General features: G+C 37.1%; 1 protein-coding gene across 11 annotated transcripts in view; it reads right to left on the bottom strand.

Moving 5' to 3' along the window:
* SUMF1 (sulfatase modifying factor 1) overlaps positions 1–15533 on the bottom strand; it is a 636667-nt gene that overhangs the window by 453993 nt on the left and 167141 nt on the right. Inside the window, exon 9 of one of the 11 annotated variants that reach the window (XM_054681387.1) lies at positions 122–2929. The exons of the other annotated variants lie outside the window; for them this stretch is intronic. Within the exon in view, the coding sequence (XP_054537362.1) occupies positions 2684–2929 (246 nt within the window). The 3' untranslated portion in view covers positions 122–2683. Of the gene's footprint in view, positions 1–121; positions 2930–15533 lie in introns of those variants that run through there. 11 annotated transcript variants of the gene reach the window in all.

Consider the following 15533-nt stretch of genomic DNA (forward strand, 5'->3'; position numbering starts at 1 on the left):
GAAGCAGGAGAATGGCGTGAACCCGGGAGGCGGAGTTTGCAGTGAGCTGAGATGGCGCCACCGCACTCCAGCCTGGGCGACAGAGCGAAACTCCGTCTCAAAAAAAAAAAAAAATTGGCTGAATGATATTTGCTAAGCTCCATGAACTAAAAGTGGTCAAAAATAAAATTAACCCAGCTAATTATATATGATAGGCCAATAAATGATCATTTACTTGAAACACAGATATTGAATATATAGAAATCTCAGATGGTATTATAAGTGTTAGAAAAATTAATGTAAATTATGTTAGTTCATCAAAACTGGGAGGATATTTAAAACCACAAACAAGATCACTGATATAAATAAAATTCTCTACTTATTTAGACTACAAATTGGTTCACCTTTTTGGAAAACAACCTAGTACTATCTACCAAAATGTAAAATATAGAACATTATTTGGGTAAAAATTCTACTTCCAGCATTATAACCAACCAAATACTCTCATTTACATATAAAAACACATGTTACTCACATAAGGATATTCATTAAGACATTATTTGTAATATGAAAACCTATAAGCAACCAGAAATCTCACCATTAGGGAAATAGGTTAAATTATAGTAGATATGTCCAATGGAATTTTATACAACCACTAAAAAGAATGAGATAGCTTACAGATTGTACTAACATGAAATAATTCAATTTTGGAAAGGGAAAAAAGTATATATGTATATATGGATGTTTATATATGCAATGAAAAAGTTCTAGAAATTAACTTTGAGGGATAGAAGTGAGAGGACTTTCACTTTAGGTATTTTATGATCATTGAATTTTTACAAGTATGTATTGCTTTTTATTTCATGAAAGGAAACATACATATGCATCAGCCACTAAGGCATTTTTTATACACTTTTTAAAAAAGTTTAAAAGCTCCAATACCACAATATTAATAGTTATGAGTGATTTTAACTTTTTTCTTTTTGCATATTTCTCTTCTAATGTTTCCACAATATGTATAAAATGCTTTTAAAATTAGAAAGCACTAAGATTACTAAATAAAATTTTCCGTGAAAAAATTAGAAATGTACCAGATAGGCTAAAAAAGCAAGATGCAATGCAATACTATGATCCTATTTTCATAAAGCAGTGACCCTTCCCAGCCTTGCACATTTGAATAAATTATTAAATATGACACATACTAGGTTGCTACTATTTCCTCCGGTAGGGGAGTGGGGAAGAGGAGGAAAGCTGGAAGAAACAGAAAAGATATTTTTGAAACAAGTCTGTGGTTACAGCTGCACATTTAGATTAAGTAATGGAGAAAAAAATTGCAAAAGCTTTTAAGAAAAAAGGCCACCACATATAATATTTTAAATTTGTTTAAACTGTAGTTTGCCAAACTGTTTTGGTCTGTGGTGACCTTCTGTGTCTAATTTTTTCATGATGTCTACAAGCCAAAGCAAATGCCTAAGAGTTCCATTAGATTCAAAAAACTTAATAAACATTTATTTTCCAAATAGCCATTTAGAAGAATAATGAATATAAATTGTAAAAAAAAAAAAAAAAATCTTTCACACATTTTCTTACTAATGGGATGTGTGTGCCTGTTGGTCACCGCACAACCTTCTAACTTTGGAATCAGATTGGATGCTGTCACTCTCATTTCTCATTCCACATTGATTTTCACTGGTATTTGCTTAGTATTACAGCAATTACCAAAAACACAGCTTCACAAAGATAGGACCTCACCAAAAGGAACGTGGCACAATCTAATGTTGAAACCATGACCTACCTAGAGCTAGTAATTTGCACAGACATTGAGTATCACTGTTTCCCTTGAATATTTAAAATATACTACAGTATTCCCTTTGGAGTCCCAAGGTGCCTCAGTGCAGTTTAGGAACAATAGATTCAAAGAATATAGTGCTTTTCCTTGTCATCTTGTTAGTTCTGCATTAGCTAGTTGTTTGTGCTTAGAAAATTCTATTATTATCAACCAAGCAAAGCTTAAAGTAAATTAGTAAATCTTCCAATATAGGGAAATAGAATATTTTGTAAGCTTTCTGATAATTCGTAGATTTGGATAATTAATGCTACTGCTCTGACATCCATACTTCTCTTCTGCTCATCTTTTTAGCTCCCTTTCCTAACTCTACAGTGGTATGAAAAATTTAAAGATGATCCCATGCAAAGGCAAAATAATGACCCCAGAGAGTTCAGGCACCTGCTATCTGCAATCTAGGTCTATGACCATTTAGAACTACCTCACCAGAAAACACCTAGGGAAGGTGACGAATATACAATAATATAAATGAAGTTCTTAATTGCTTCATCACTGGTACATAGATAGCAGTTTCCTAATTTCTGTCAGTACATCTGAGCAGTAAGCAAACGTACTGACAAGGGAAAAAACTATGCATGGACAGAATCTCCCTGTTGGCACAGCACAAAAATGTCATCAGCTTTAGGCAAAGATTAAGAACCAGAAATTATTATTTTCTGTGTCTTTCTACTTTAAAAAATTAATATTCCAAAGCTTTTGGATAGATGTAAAAGCATTCTGAAAGAATTACTATCATGGGTCTCTGTCCCCGAAACGGCTCTTCCCGTTGAGCTCCCTTTCCTAACTCTACAGTGGTATGAAAAATTGAATACCCTGTAACCTAGCTTAGTATTGCCATACAATCACCCCACTCAAAAATTAGAAGCTACAAGGCTGGCAGATCACAAGGTCAGGAGTTTGAGACCAGCCTGACCAACATGGTGAAACCCCATCTCTACCAAAAATATAAAAATTAGCTGGGCATGGTGGCACGCACCTGTAATCCCAGCTACTCAGAGTGGAGGCTGAGGCAGGAGAATTGCTTGAAACCTGGGAGGTGGACGTTGCAGTGAGCCAAGATCGTGTCATTTGCACTCCAGCCTGAACAACAGAGCGAGATTCTGTCTAGAAAAAAAAAAAAAAATCGAACCTACAAAGCCCTCCATTGTTTCTAAATACAATTTAATTTCTGCCCCCAAAGGAAGATGGTTTCGGAACTTCACAACGTTCTCTTAACTTCCTTATTATTTACTGTTTTATCCATGAAAATCAAGAAGGACCTCAAGCCCACAGTGGTGTTGTTCTTTCTACCAACTCCATCTCTTTATTCATTATCACACAACCTTTTCTGCTACAGTACATAGCATAATTTGCTCCTGGTGGGCTGTAATGCCATCACATTCAGAGTGAGGGCTATTTTAAACCCTATCCCAGCCAAACCAGAACTGAACTACACTGAAAGCAACTACGAGGTTTCGGGAAAATGGGGAGGAAGATAGTTACAGAAAGGAAGCCTGAGAAACTCAGACTGGAGGTGAAAGAGCAGCTGGAGGCCAAGATAGTCCCACTTGGGGAGGAGCAAGAATCCAAGGATCTCCTCCTTCTCTTAGCACTTACAAAGCTGAGTCCAAAATAAATCCTGTATTTCCTGCTCAGTTAAATCTCCAGGACAATCCTATGAGACTGGCATTATCAACCTCATTTTATGGGTGAGGAAAGAGGCTCCAAAGAGCAAGGAACCGCACTGGGCCAGAGTGGTGTAAATCGGTCACACATAGACTGTCTGTTGAAGGGTGTTCTTACATTACTACACTAGCAATTAGAGACCTAAAATAAGATAGGAAGCTCTATGAGTCAGAGCTTAAGCCCTTGCCTTCAAGCAAGTATATATCTTAATTATATCAATTCTGTTCTTATAGATTTCCTACAAGGAACCCCCTCCATACTCACCCTCCATCACCCATTACAGTACTCTTTTCCTTTTGTCAACTGGATCTACCACTTCTCTTAATTTAAACCCATTTTCTTTGTTGCTATCATCCAGAAGGGGTAAAGCATCTGGTTGTAGGGTTTCTAGCTAGAGCACTCTGTAAACTAAATGACCATTTAAAATAGCACCTAGCACAATGGCCAACACACAGTTGGTACTTAATAAACATGTTGAATAACTACATGAACAAATGCTAAAAATAAACCTTTCTTTATTATGAATGACTCTAGCATCAAATAAATTGTGGTATCAACAAAAACAACAAAACATTTCAAAACGTCTTCCATAATTGATTAAGTTGCATTTTTGCAACTATTGGCAGATCTAGATATGAGACCCAGGTATAAGGCATAATAGGCAAATCACACATGGCATAATGAGTGGCACTCTGTAGCCATTCAATCTGGTTAATGAATTTAAATTATGCTGGGTTGGTTTTTTTAATCACAATGAAACTTAAAAGACATACCCAATTTTTAACTCTCAGACAAATAAAACATATTCCCAAGTTTAGTATCTTTAGACAGTATTTTCCATCTTTTGTCAAACATATTCACTCAGTCATTTTACGACTGCCTATGTACTCGTTATAACTTGAACATAAATTTCTCTTAGATTGTGTAAATGTGAGTCTAAACAAATCACAGCAAAGGAAAACGTTTATCTGAATTTTCTCATCACAATTTGCTACAAACATTTTTTAACTCTTTCCTCATTTTCAACAGAGTAAAAACTTCTGGTCCAGTTTATGCAAAATGGGTATTTTATCATTTGTAATTAAATGGACAAAAGGATAGGGTTATCACACCACCTTGTGGACCGTAAGGGTATTGCTGCTACAGAGCCAAAGCACATTTTAAGAATGAGAAGGTAACATTTAACATCAGCTGTTCATGCTTTTCGCTTCCCCTCCAGCTCTTCTGCCCCAAATCTACATCTTCAAATCCTACCCGCTCCTCAAAATACAGTTTAAATGTCCCCCTCATAGAACCTTCTAACTCAAACTTATCTCTTCTCTAAATTTCCATGCTGCCTTATCTGGTTCTTCTTATTTTCTACTTCATATTGTATAGTCTTATCTCCCCTGCTAGACTGTAGGTATTTTGAGGATATGTGGACAGTCACCTTCAGACGAGTACTGAAGCCAGTTCATACCTACTCTCATCAACAGCTTAACATTCAGAAAGGTTGCAAGCTGGTTGTTAAAGTGTTGGTAGCTTGAAATTAGCCATCGTAGGTGCATTTACAAAATGGAAGTCAGGAAAAAAAAATACTGTAAATCCGAACACTTATAAAACTTTGTTGACCAACTTTAACTTCTTCATATCTCATTGTATCTACAGTAATATGTAGTGAGGAGAGGTAGTGATACTGCCTACCTCACAGGACTCTTTTAAGGATAAAAGAACCCACATAAAATGTTTTGTCTAATGTCAGGCACATAGTATGTATCCGCCAAATATTATAATAACTATTCCGGATAACTCTATCATGGTGCATTGCAAGTAGCAGATCCTCAAAACATTCAATTGTTAAATGACAATCAAGAATTTCAATGAGAAATTTTCAGATATGTTAACACTGACGGTAGTCCCAGCTTAACAACAGGCCAGATCATTATAGGAGACATAAACTCTTTAATTATAAATAATCCAGATGTTTTCGCTTGCCCTGACCCCCATCTTATTCCTGCTTGAAATCCATCTCTCTCTCCCCCTCATCTCTGCTCTCTCTCCTTGTCTCCTGCATTTCTCTTCCATTTTTACTCACTCTAAAGTGCCTTCCTCTCTCCTTCTTTTTACCACTTTATTTCATAATGCAAAATAAATAATTTATGCCTCACTTTGTTCCAGAAAAGGTTTGCAGTGAATAATAGATAACTTGGTTTCATGTTTAGTGAATAAGGATTTTATACTTCTCCAAGGGAAGGAAATGAAGTCGCTTTTTACCACTTCTATCAGTGATTCCATGATCCTGTTTGATTGGTCCTTGGCAGAAAATGGGTTCTTTATATAGACCTTTGAGGAAAGACGAAATTAAGTTTCCAAGTGCAAAGTGGAAAACTAAATTGCCATGAATTCCAAATACTTTCCAACAGGGAAGCAAAAAAAAGTCCTTATCTTTTAGGGTTGATGTGGGCCACATTTCCAAATATATAATCTCTCGCTGCTTCTCTGATCTGGATTAGAATAAATTCTATCTTAAATAACCTTCCACCAAACGTCTTTTGCCAACTCTCTTCTGTGAGCTTCTCTTCCTCTCACCTCACTTCAGCTACCTCATCCCAATGCTAACATGGTGTTTTAGATACAAGGTTGCTTCCAGTAGCTAACTATGTTTGAGGATCAGCCAATAGCTTCATTCGCTCACTAAAAAGTACAACCAAAGACTGAAACAACTAATTATTTGCAAAAACATGTTTGGAATAAAACTCCAGTTGTTCAAATGTAAATCTATTGATCAAAAATAAAATTTTCCTTATTTATCAATTATTAATTAGCACAGTTTTTTAATGCAGGAAAAAAATTAAAAGTATTGGCTTTTCTCTAAGATGATCATTTGCCCTAGAATATATAAATACTGTCCATGATCATTTCTAGTTTAAAAATACACATAGGCTAAAACGAATAGCATGTCTTAAGTCATTGGTTAAATGCAAGGCGTTTTGTTTAGTGGAATATCTACTTCAGTGTTGGTCTACACAATACCCTTACCCAAGAACATATGGCTGATGCAGTACATGACAAGAAGGGGCTTTGCCTAAGAAGTGAAAATAAGGTGGATGAGTCAGAAATTTAAATTTCAACTAACCTAAAGGCAGCTATAAGATGAGGCAATATATTGTATTTTATTCATCTCGTGGTCTATTCCAAAGGACACTGTCAAACACAATGATTCTTTTACCCACCAGCTGTCACCAACAAGTTAGCTATACTTTGTACTTTCCCTTTGTGCTTGAAAGCCAAAGCTAGAGCAGATGGCTGGATTAAGTGCCAGAGCAAAGGTAAAATTGGCTATTTCATCTGAACAGGTACTGCCAGACTTCATTAAGACAAAAGCCCCAGCAACAAATACCTACAAAATCTAGGGTCTGGAAAGTGCAATCTGAACTGCTTGTTTAATTTACCAACTAAAAACAAAAATGCTCTTTGGGGGAAAACTTTACCTAATTTGCTAAGAGATGAAAAAAGACACACATATTTCATCTGCAGTGAGAAGTGGTTTCCTGTGTCATTAACCCTGTAATTTCCAGGCTCTGTAAAAAAGAAATTATATTCAATGTTCTTCTAAGCTAAGCTCATGGGTGAGTTCCAGAATGTGAAATTTAATCTTCCAGAGCTCAAACTAACAAAGATGTTTGAAAATACTTGACTTTTTTAAAAACTGCAAATTAAAATGATAAGAGAACAGCTAAACGAACAACTAAATGAAAGACTTTCAAACTGAGGGATTAAAGCTAGAGTCAGGACTCAGGATAAAGGAATTCAGAGCTGCCTGTTACGACCAGTCATTCATCAACCACATAGTGCAGTTGTAATATGTAACTGGAAGTGGAAGAGTTACATATTATATGTAATATGTTCTAATCCTAATGATTAGATTAGAATGACACTGAAAAAATCCATTCCACTGTTGCAAAGAAAGCTCAATTTCCCAAAACACAACTTCCTTGACTTTCTATTCTGAAGCTAAAAGGTTTTGGAGTTCAAAGAGCCACCTATTTTGCCTCTTCTGAGTGGCACAGGCATAGAGCAGTTTGTTGCCTCCATTCACTTATTTTTAAAAGCCCGAAAAGATAAAGAGAATAGAATTAGAAATCACTTCTATGATCATTCATAAATTGGTTATTTCCTCAGCATTTTTATTACTACCAAGAGAGACATAATCTTATATGCAACAGATTTCTATTACTCAATTCTCTCACTCAGGTAACTCACAATTAGTAAAATTATAGTAATAACATTCGAATGTCACAAAGCAGAAACCTCAGTAGCCTAATAGACTGTTCTAGTAGTCAGGCTGTAAGACTAGCATATTCAGCAGTGAGATCAAGGTTTCCTTTGAAGCAAATTAATTAATGTGATTATATTTTCAAAGCCCAAGAGCACAACCCTTAGTAAAAACATCTCTCAAGCTACATAATGCCCTTCACTATATAAATCACTATACTTTCCAATGGGATGAAAAACTGTTTATGTTTTCTAATTTCATGATTTCTAATCCTTTCCTTCCTGCACAGCAGCCAGAAGAAAAGTAGTCTCTGAATATGGCAAAGGCTTAGAAACATAAATGGTGAGAAACTTTATCTTCAGAGAGGCAGAGTTTCAGACCTAGGCCCACATTCACCCCTACCACTCATACATGTGAAATACATTTTTTAAAATACCTCATCTATCGGAATTTCAGTTCTCAGATCTTGGGCAGTGGAGATATTAATACTGCCTACTTCGTGGAATTGTTGTGAGGATCAAATTTAAAATATGTGTAATGTTTAAGTATAGTATCTAGGAATGTGCTGTCCATAGCTATATGTAGCTATTTAAATCAAATTTAATTCAAATTGATAAATTTGAAATTCAGCTCTTCAGTCACACTAGCCATATTTCAACTATTCAGTAGTTACACGTGGCCACGTCCATTCATTCTCAGCACTTTGGGAGGCCAAGGCAGAGGGATCATTTGAGCCCTGGAGTTCAAGACGAGCCCAGGCAACTCTGCAAGACCCTATCTCTACAAAAAATTTAAAAAATTAGCCAGGCATCATAGTGTGTGCCTGTAGTCTCAGCTGCAAAGGACGCTGAGGCAGGAGGATTCCTTTAGGCTGAGAGATCGAGGCTGCAGTGAGCCTCTGAGGTACAATGAGCATCTGAGTTGTAGAGAGTGCACCACTGCACTCCAGCCTGGGCAACAGAGCAAGAACCTGTCTCAACAACAACAAATGTTAATTTGGTGTGTCTGACATTTTTTTCCTCCTCTTCACCAATTCCTCTAAGTTGTCAGGCTGCCCAGGTTTCTCCTTGTCTGGAAAGAAAGCAATATGTAAAACATATCTGTGTTTACCATTTTTTTCACTCCCAAGAATACTGGAGTTCTAAAAAAAACATGACATGGAAACAGCAATGTTTATCGCACATGGGAGAAGTTCTAATGACGAGGATTTCAGGCACTGTAGTCAGACACTGAGCGAGGTCTTTTCGGACTAACTATATGTGTGAGGAGAGTAAAAAGGAGTCTCCACAGTCCTCTTCAATTGCTATGTAGAGACCCACCGTCTGCAGCGACGCTGACTTTAACACATTAGCACTTACTGAGATAATGAAAAAGAAAAGAGCTTTTTCCTCTGTGGAATTCTTTTTACGCCAAACTTTTCCTGGTTGAAATATCTAAAAATAATTATAAATCATCAACATTTTTCCAAGAGATGCTTTAGACAAGTTAGTCTTGGGCAACTGAGTAAAATTTTTTGCATTTGGTTTTTTGTTTCCATGGTTTCCTTTCTCCACTCAAATGCTAGAACTGGGGCTGGGAAGCTACCAGAGTGAGAATGCCAGGGGCCTATATAGTTGCAGGAACGTTGCATTATAAGAAGCAGAAAATTAATACAGTCTCTAAGAAGGATTCTAGTCTCAGATGATATTTGGGGGTATCCAGCGAAATTATCCTGTAGATACTTGTAGATCTGGGCTTAGAATGTTTTGGGTAGATTGCTCTAAAATAGGACGCTTGTGGAACTAAACTTCAAAGGTTACACATCTTTGCTTTCAAAACTGCAAGCAGAAAAGGCTGGTGGTGTGCCTTATTACAGATGAGAAGGAAGATCTAGTACTCTAGAAAAAATTCTGTTTATAGGTGGTATGCAAAGCTTACTACCTAGAACGTGAAATGAACGAACCGCGGGCTGTGCTTTTCAAGGTCAAACTGCAAACAAAGCAAGTCTGCTCTCATAGCCTTGGTAACAGTATTTGAATATGCATGCTAATAAATTTGTTCATATGTTTTCCGTGAGTGAAATTAATTTCTTGCTGGTGATATTGCAGGTTATATAAATACATAATACTCTTCTTTCACCTCTTCGCATATTATCAAACAATCCACATTTGACTTCATAACATTTTGAGACAGTCTACAATCATCAATCCTGGATATTACTTCACAGCTAAAGTACTTACACTGACAATATTCTGATTGTGATTTTATCTTTACGTTTTTTATCATATCAACAAGGGAAATTATGGGTTTCATGAAACCATAATGCAATGATAAAAACATAGGACAAGATGGAAGTTTTTTTATTCGCTGAAAACATATTTAATAGCAGTCTAAACACAAAAATGTAAACTGCTGTCTTTTGGAAAACATAACACAGGGTCACAATTTTGTAAGGTAAAAGTTTCAAGTTATTTTAATCAATTGCCACATTTTTTCTTATAGAAAAATGACCCACATGCCTTTGCTTTTTAAAAAAAAAAAAAGATACTGGGTATGACTTATGTGCTATAGAAGTATTAGCCATTATTACTGTATTATTATCCCTTCCACCAGATAGAAATTTCTTATTTTGTACTACTGTTTGATGTTATAAAATTCTATTAATATTATTTTGGGAAGGCACTCTTTAGTGAAGACACATCAGAAAGGCAAAGTAGTTAAAAAAAAAAAAAAAGCTTACCCAACTTTTAAAGTGAACAAAAATTCATAAAGATCATATAACTTCTATATAGAGCTGTATGAGTCTGTTCTCAGGCTGCTAATAAAGACATACCAGAGACTGGGTGATTTATAAAGGAAAAGAGGTTTAAAGGACTCACAGTTTCACGTGGCTGGGGAGGCCTCACAATCATGGTGGAAGGTGAAGGAGGTGCAAAGGTACATCTTACCTGGCAGCAGGCAAGACAAGCGTGTGCAGGGGAACTGCCCTTTTATAAAACCATCAGATCTCATGAGACTTACTCACTATCAGGAGAAAAGCCCAACCCCCTGATTCAATTACCTCCCACTGGGTCCCTCCCACGACACGTGCGGATTACAGGAGCTACAATTCAAGATGAGATTTGGATGGGAACACAGCGAAACCATATCAAGAGCAAAGTAGCTAATTATCCAACCCACACTTTCTAATGATAATAATGGTAATAATAATGTCATTATAAATGTTCACAGTACCTTTCCTGGCTAAAATTGTTTAAAGTAACAGAAACCACTCTGACTTAACCTAAACCCAAAGGAAGAATTTATTATAATAATATACTTATGTAATGTGAATCGAAAAAGAGACTGAAACCAGAAATAGACAGCTGTCCTCTCTCCTTATCACTCACCTGCTTTATTTTTCTCTTGGAAGACGGACTTTCCTCTGCTTCTCCATCTATATACCAAATAAACCTACCTCTCAGCTCCTGAATTATAAATAATAGTTTTAGCTGTGATTTGGTCTCAGGTCCTGACCAAGAGAACCTAATTGTCCTAGATTGAAAAAGGTGTGCACCTGTAAGCTAAAAACTTGGGCCGAGGCTTTTTAGGAGATCACTGTGTAATATAAACATAACTGTCTGTGAGCCCACCCCTGTTAGACGGGCTGGGTGAGGGATGGCATGTTCTCACAAGGGAAATGGTCACCAAATTGGACAGAAATCCCCAAAAGTATCAATTACCATGCTTCTTTTTAAAATGACTTCATGCAACAATCTTTTTTCATGAGAGGATCCAGTGCCTGTACTATGCCTACTTGGTATCTACTGGTGTCAGGTGTTTTGGGTTTGTTTTAGAGCGAAGGTCTCTCTCCGTCGCCCAATCCAGGCTGCAGTACAGTGGCACAATCATAGCTAACTGGAGCCTTGGATTGCTGGGCTCAAGCAATCCTCCCACCTCAGCCTCCCTAGTAGCTGGAATTACAGCCACAAGCCACTACACCTGGATTTTTTTTTTTTTTTTTTTTTTGAGATGGAGTCTGGCTACATTGCCCAAGCTTGCCTGGAACTCCTGGCCTTGAGCCATCCTCCATCCTCCTACCTCAGCTTCCCAAGGCACTGGGATTACAGACATGAGCCACTGTGCCTGGCCGTGATAGTTCTTATTAGAAGGCTAAGATGTTTCAAATGCTATCAAATATGTAAGTAATTTCTGCTGACTTTCCTCCTTTCATCACTGGCTACAAAGTACATCCCAGAATATTAAGCTCAGATAATGCTAGTGAAACTTTGATAAAAGAATGGCTTCTGAATACAAAGCCATGCAGAACTTCATAAAAACCCTGAACAAAAAAGCATAAAAACACCCCAATTAAAGACCACTTTTGTTAATAAATGTAAAGCTCAAATAGTCATACCTCATAATTTAGCCAAGGATAACTGAACCTATGAAATGTCAGAGTTTTATTATATTGTATTGTTTTCTTTTTATTTTTTTATTACTGATCAGATTAGTTTCTCTTCTGCCAGTGAAAAATCCAAAAGAAATCTGAATAATCAATGCAATATTCAGTTCCAAAACCTGTTTATGGAAATCTATTAGGGCAATTCATTAACGTCCAGAAATACACTTTTCCCCACCATCTAGCTATAATGGTTTGCAGAACAAATTCTGAAGATCCAGGTTCCTGGTCAATGAAAAGCAGTTGTCTAGAGAAAATAAGACAGGTTTCTAGGCCCCGAAAAGATGAAAGACTTACAGCTTGGCATTCTGAAGATTGGTTATATCAGCCTGCAAACATCCTCTCATTATTTTAATCTCATACTCTATAAAATACTTTTGGATCCTTTGCCAGCAAGATAAAAACAAATTAAACCAAAGGGCCAGCATGCACAAAATATCTTATTCTGGAAGCACCACTGCTGACAGCTTCCGAAAAAATAAAATAAGGTGGATCCTTCAAAAAAATTTTCCAAATAGCAGACAGTATTACCAAGAAAGAGTCAAAAACTAAAAATGGCATAACAGCAAATATAGGAGTGTGGTTCTCCTCATGGCTCTTATAATTCTTTTCTCACAACATTCTTACAATTTCTATCACATTCTGTAAGTATATAGTTATTTGTCTGTTACACTGCAAGCTTTTCTAGGGTACCATGTCTTCTTCATGTATACATTCCCCTAATTGGTAAACTGGACCATGCATGTAATCAGTGGTCAAACTTTTCTTAAAATGAATGAACAGCATGTTCTCTGAATATCTGAGAAATTCCCATACTATTCAAAATTCCTGAAGGGTGAAACAAACCTTATCTCCAGCCAATCTGAAATTACTCTTTCCTATCCACATCTTTCTTTTTATTACTTTGCTTCTCCTGTTCCTTCCACCTGGAATGCCTAAATCCTATCCATCCTTCATGATCTCCCCAGCTAAAAGTAATCTTTACCAGTTCTAAAGATCCATAGCACTTTACCTAAACCTTCTTATGTTTCTTAATTATACTATAAGCAGCTAATTGTATCATATACATGACTATCTCTTCTTTTAAGGAAGGATAGGTACACAACTATATCTGATAAAATATTTACTAGGCAGCTACCTTAAAGTCTATAGCTTCTGAGAGGCAAGGCTTCTAATTCAGGATTCCCCCACACCCTATTAATGGGATATATTCTCCTTGCATTTGAGCCACCCTCTGGGAGAACAAACAGCTCCCAGGCAGCTCTGTGACCTGCTGTGTGGACTGCAAGCACTATTCCCACAGAAGGGGTACACCTGAGGCCTCTGGTAGGCTTTGGCTCTTGTCCTATAATCTCAAGTGAAGCTAATGCCAAGTGTGGCCAGTGACAGTCCTGTGAACCTGAATGTGAGTTAATTCTCACAAGATCTGGTCATTTAAAAGTGTGTGTGGCACCTGCCCCAACCCCCACTCTCTCTCACTGCTCCTGCTTTGACCATGTGAGATGCCTGCTTCCTCTTCACCTTCTACTATGACTCAAAGCTTCCTGAGGCCTGCCCAGGAACCGAACAAATGCCAGCACCATACTACCTGTACAGCCTGCAGAGCCATGAGCCAATTAAACCTCTTTTCTTTATAAATTACCTAGCCTCAAGTATTTATTTACAGCAACACAAGAAAGTTTTTATATCAGATGTGTACTCAAAAAAGTTTTTATATCAGATGTGTACTGCAGTGCAAAATTATGTGATTTTATACATGCTCATGAATAGCACATTTATAAGGCTGATCTTTAATTTCTGTTCCCAAACCTATTAATGCCAGGTATAACTGTTATTATAATTTTATGAAAAAATGATGATGAACTATGAGTGCAAAGAGTTTCCCCCTTCTGGGATAACTAAGTAGAACATTCTGTAAAGACTTGGAGGAAAAAAAGCAAGTCACTAAAAAATGTTTTGCCGTTGAAGTGGGTGTGAGTGAGAAAAGTATAAAAGACTAGGGAAAGAAAACAGATCGTGATATCACATTGCTTCACTATCCTTTAGTTCCCACCCCACTTTAAAGACACCAAAACTGGAACTCAGAGTAAGCTTGACCTGGAGCTCTAATCAGTAGAAAACAAACATACAGAGACACACATACACACACACTCTAGCTCTCCTTCTCTTTTGGCCCTACATCAAAAGACTAGCATATAAATGTACCAAAATCATTTAAGTTAAAACAAAATGTTTCTCTAGCTATCTCCCCACCCTCCACCAATATATATATATATAATTTTTATGAGTTCAATAAGATGGTTTTGCCTGTGCTTGCATTAAATAGTTGCAGGGAACATAAGAAATGGCTTATAAAGTAGGAGAACTAATGTAAAGAGGGTAACCAATGCTAAGGGAAACAGGGTAAAGAAAGATACAGAGAAGGGACTACTTGAGCTGAGCAGACAGACAGTCCTGGGTAAAGGCACTGGAGATACAAGAACAATGTGGACAAAGGCCCAGAGGCCCAAGTAGAATGGCTTATTGAGGGAATGTCAACAGAACGAGGGGTTCCAACAGAGAACAGCAGCAAAAGAGACCAAGGAAATAGGTAAAGTCTGGGTCCTCAAAGGCTCATAACACAGAATATAGAAGGTAAACTTTGAGAGAAAATGGAGCAAATAAGACTCTAAGCAGCAAAATATAATAACTGGACAAGGATCTTCAAAGCTCATTGTAGCAGCGGCAGTAAGGGTGATTTGGGGATATGGAGAATGACAGACTTAAAGCAAAGAACTTCAAAGTCTAAGCAAGAAATGAGAGAGCCTAGGACTAAGTGAGAAGAGGCAAAAATGAAAACATGAAGGCAGAATCAACAAGACTTACCCACCACGTCCTTAGCTATATGAGTCTAGTGAAGAGAAGGAATACAGAGTAACTGGTTTGTTGCTTTAGTGGCTCTGTAGATCACAAATTATTTTCCCAGTTAACTTTAAAGAAGAAAAAGCAAGACTGGCAGAAGAAGTCAATTCAGATTATTTTGAGTTTGAGGAGCCTGTAGGACAGAAAACAGAAATGCTCAATCATTAGCTGAATATGCGTAACTGGATTTAAGGAGAAACGTCTGATCTGGGTTGGAGACTGGTGACCTAATCCTTTATATTTGAAGCCATGGGAGTGGATGTTATTAATGAGAAAGTCCAGGGAAGGGGAGCAAAGAAAAAGGTCAAGGGCAGAACCCTGAATCACACCCACTTTTCAGAAACAGTCAGGCAGGAAAACAAGAGGATACTAACAAGGAAAGGTCTGCAAGATGGAAACACATTTAGGCCAACGGGACCTCAGAAGCTGCAAGGTCAGAAGGGTTTGTGAACCCAAAATTATCTGAG

The sequence above is a fragment of the Pan troglodytes genome, chromosome 2 (assembly GCF_028858775.2).
Source record: "Pan troglodytes isolate AG18354 chromosome 2, NHGRI_mPanTro3-v2.0_pri, whole genome shotgun sequence".
NCBI classification, from domain to species: Eukaryota; Metazoa; Chordata; class Mammalia; order Primates; family Hominidae; genus Pan; species Pan troglodytes.